The 3,819-nt window shown below is 32.7% G+C and overlaps 1 protein-coding gene across 3 annotated transcripts in view; it reads left to right on the top strand.

The window, feature by feature from the left end:
* Positions 1–3,819, top strand: part of LOC106462167 (oxysterol-binding protein-related protein 11-like) — a 29,815-nt gene that overhangs the window by 9,415 nt on the left and 16,581 nt on the right. For all 3 annotated transcript variants that reach the window (XM_022389350.1, XM_022389352.1, XM_022389351.1), the window contains one exon: positions 1,526–1,607. In XM_022389350.1, coding sequence (XP_022245058.1) covers positions 1,526–1,607 — 82 coding nt within the window. The remainder of the gene's footprint in view (positions 1–1,525; positions 1,608–3,819) is intronic.

Below are 3,819 nucleotides of genomic sequence, written 5' to 3' on the forward strand. Positions count from 1 at the left end.
ACTTATTTCAATCTATAGTCATTCTAGAACAAAAAAAGCATTATTTAAATTTATTTCCTAATTTTTTGTGGTGGTTATGAGGCCAGTCAAATTGACAGACCCTATAGACTTAGGGGGAGAAAATAACAAAAAATATATAAAGTTTTACTGAAAACAAACATTTGAAATGTATTTAGGAGGTTTTAGAGATTACACAAATAATATTTGAGGTTTATGGGGATGAACAATAGTTTTTTGTTATAACATGAATATCACTTCGACTGGTAATGAAACAGACTTGATATTTTCACAAAAAATCGATAATAAAAATACTTCATTAAAAATCAGATTTTTTGTGTACGAAAGACTTGTAATCTTTATGAAAAGTCTACTAAGTTATGTGAAGTTACACGTAATGCATTAAAAGTTATAGTATAAACACTTAACTCGTGTATATTATACTGAGTCTGTTGCGAAAGGGTAAAAATAAATTGATATTTTACAGTTACCCTATACTCTCATTATTATATGCTGAAAATAATGGACTCTATACCTGGCCTTTGAAAGACAGAATTTACAGTTCTAGGTATGGTTGTCAGTACCATTTCATGAAGTATATGATTTGTACATAATAAATTTAAAATAAATTACCTTTGAGATTCTTTAATTATTTGTAGAAATTAGTTTTAGCTCATAGTTTTTGTTTCTAGTTGTTAGAAAAGATGCAATTGTCTGTCAAGATAAGTCTGAACACAACAAACTCTATAGTTGTGATAGTATGTACTAGTCAGTATTGAGATGTATGTGCAATTGACATAGTGATTTGAGTAGTAATTTTTTGGTTTGGTAAGAATTGACAGATGCTTATTCTGTTAGTTCATTGAAATCAGAAAAATGTGCAAGAAAAGTTATAAAATGTGAGAGATGTTTTACTTACCAACAAAAGTCTGGATACAAAGATATGTTAGTCTTCAGTAGATGTGTGAAAATTGTAAAATTGAAAATTATGAGTGAGCTAGAAGCTGTAGAGCTGATATGTTAGTCTTCAGTAGATGTGTGAAACTTGTAAAATTATAAGTGAGCTAGAAGCTGTAGAACTGCATATTTGTTATACTGAAAAAATGTTAAAGCTAATCAGTGAAGACTGTTTTCCCCAAAACTAAACAACTTCAGACGTAGCATATTGACCAAACATGCCCGAGTAAACTTGAATCCCAATGTGATGTTTAAACTGGAGTCATTTTCTCTTTTTCCCAGTGATCACTTATCCTCATTGTCAATAAGAAGCATCAGAATGTACAAATGTTTCTATTGCTGGCTTAAGTTTATATGAACAGAGTGTAAAAACAGTGGAAGCTGATTTTAAAATATTTGTTATTAAATTACAGTCTCTTCTTCGATTAAAATTAAAGCTATTTCTTCAAATCCATTGTGTTATAAGTTGATACCTTAATCTAATAGTTTACCTTAATATTTACATCTAAATATTTTGAATGTAATTGAATATTAACCTATAATTTATATCTTTTTTTTTTATATCCTTCAGGGGGCAGTTATTTCTCCTAGTGATGAGGACAGTCAAACTTTTACAGTCAGTGCCGTCTGTGGTGAGGTTTACAGGTTGCGAGGTAAGTTTTAGTCTTTTTAGAAAGTTACCACCAATATAATTTTCTTTTCTTTTTTTGTCTGTGTGATAAAAACAACCTATGTTTGTTTGCTCTTTCCAAAATTATCAGGTTAGAAAAAGATTAAATCAAAATTATTTTTTTTTCCTGTGTACCAGAGAATTCTAGCACTGGTCAAAGCACAGGCTCTCCTCTCTCCAATTGTAGCGGCCCATTGCAGTACATTTCTCAGTACTGCTGTATCTTCCTTAATAATTCTTCAAATATCATAGTTTTTCTAATTATGTTATTACAAAACAATATTACATTTTGTGTTTTCATTGGAAGTGTTTGGGTGGATAAAGCTAATCACTCTGCACAGAATAATTGAAGGATAACTGACATTTATAGTGTTATAGCTGTAACAAGGCAAAGCCACTTATGAAATAATGTAAACCATTGCCTCAGCTCATTACTTTGTATGTAAACAAAGCATATTATGATCAGTAATATCACTTGAAAAGCAAATATTTGGTCTTTCAGCTTACACAACATAGTGATTATAAAGAACACTCAATATTTAAAATGATTATATCTTAGAAACTACTCCTCCCAGAGGAACAGACTTTCATCAGAGGCATATTGAGAATTATGTGTTATTCAGAAAAGTTGGGACATAGTAATTATTGTTTCAAAATCATAACATAACAGGCTCGACATGGCCAGGTGGTTAGGGCGCTCGTCTCGCAATCTGAGGGTCGCGGGTTCGAGTTCCCGTCACACCAAACATGCTCACCCTTTCAGCCATGGGGGCGTTATAATGTGACGGTCAATCCCACTATTCGTTGGTAAAAGAGTAGCCCAAGAGTTGGCGGTGGGTGGTGATGAGTAGCTGCCTTCCCTCTAGTCTTACACTGCTAAATTAGGACGGCTAGCGCAGCTAGCCCTCGTGTAGCTTTGCGCGAAATTCAAAACAAACAAACAAACATAACATATAACATAACATTTAGGGACAACATTGGACTTATTGGTCCATCTTGGCTATTCCATCCTCTAAACTAAATTAAAATGATTAAAAAATAAATAAAATAAAATAAAAATATATCTTAAAGCCAGCCCTTTTCATTCATATACTTAATAATGTTTTCTTAAACTCACTTAAATTTACTGCCTCTAAACATCTGAAGGCAACCCATTCCAAAGGCCAACCACCCTGTTAGAAAAAATAAAACTGTCTTTGCTGAAGATGACTCATACCTAGCCAAAATTTATATTTGTGTCCCCTAGTCTTACTACTCTCATTGTTATTCCCATCCAAATTATACTTATAATTCAAATTATGATAATCCACATGCATCTTGCATTTATTATAATTAAAACCCAACTGCCATTTATTTGCCCAACTCACTGAATGATCTAAACCCTTTTGTAAATCAGCAGCATCCTCTTCACAGCTAGCAACACCCAAGACCTTAATATCATCAGCAAGTCTAAGTAATTTATTGACTATCCCTTCATTTATGTCAGTGATGTAAATCAAAAAGAGCAAGGGCCTAAGACTGAGCCCTGAGGTACCCCACTTGTGACATTAATCCACTCTTCTATCCAATTTGCTAACTTATTCACCACATCTATAGAGCTAATTTTTTTACAAGCCTTTTATGTGGCACCTTGTCAAATGCTTTCTGAAAATCCAGATACACCAAATATACACCATTACCCTTATCTACATAAGCAGTAACCTTTTCAAAGAATGTCATTAGATTTGTAAGGCAAGATTTTCCCTTAGTGAAACCATGTTGACTATCTAATAAAATTCTAAACTTTCTTAAATGACTTTGCAAAGCATCTTTTAACAAACTTTCCAAAACTTTTCCCACAACTGATGTAAGACTAATGGGTCTATAATTACTGGGACAGTTTCATCACCTCCCTTGAAAAGAGGAGTTACATTAGCTAACTTCCAATCCTCTGGTACCTGCCCACTATTCAAGAACTGACACAAAATAGTAATAAGTGGTTCACATATCCAATCTTTAACCTCCTTCAAAACTCATGGGGAAATATTATCTGGCCCAGGAGCATTATCATTTTTTTAAACTTCCCAATTTTTTCTTAACCAGCTCAGAATTAATGCAGTCATCTGGTTTGATCTCGTTTTCCATTTATCAACTGATCAAGATGTGGAATACTGCTTAAATTTTCATAAGTAAAAACTGAAGAAAAAGTAAAATTT

The sequence above is a fragment of the Limulus polyphemus genome, unplaced genomic scaffold, assembly GCF_000517525.1.
Source record: "Limulus polyphemus unplaced genomic scaffold, Limulus_polyphemus-2.1.2 Scaffold1108, whole genome shotgun sequence".
NCBI lineage: Eukaryota > Metazoa > Arthropoda > Merostomata > Xiphosura > Limulidae > Limulus > Limulus polyphemus.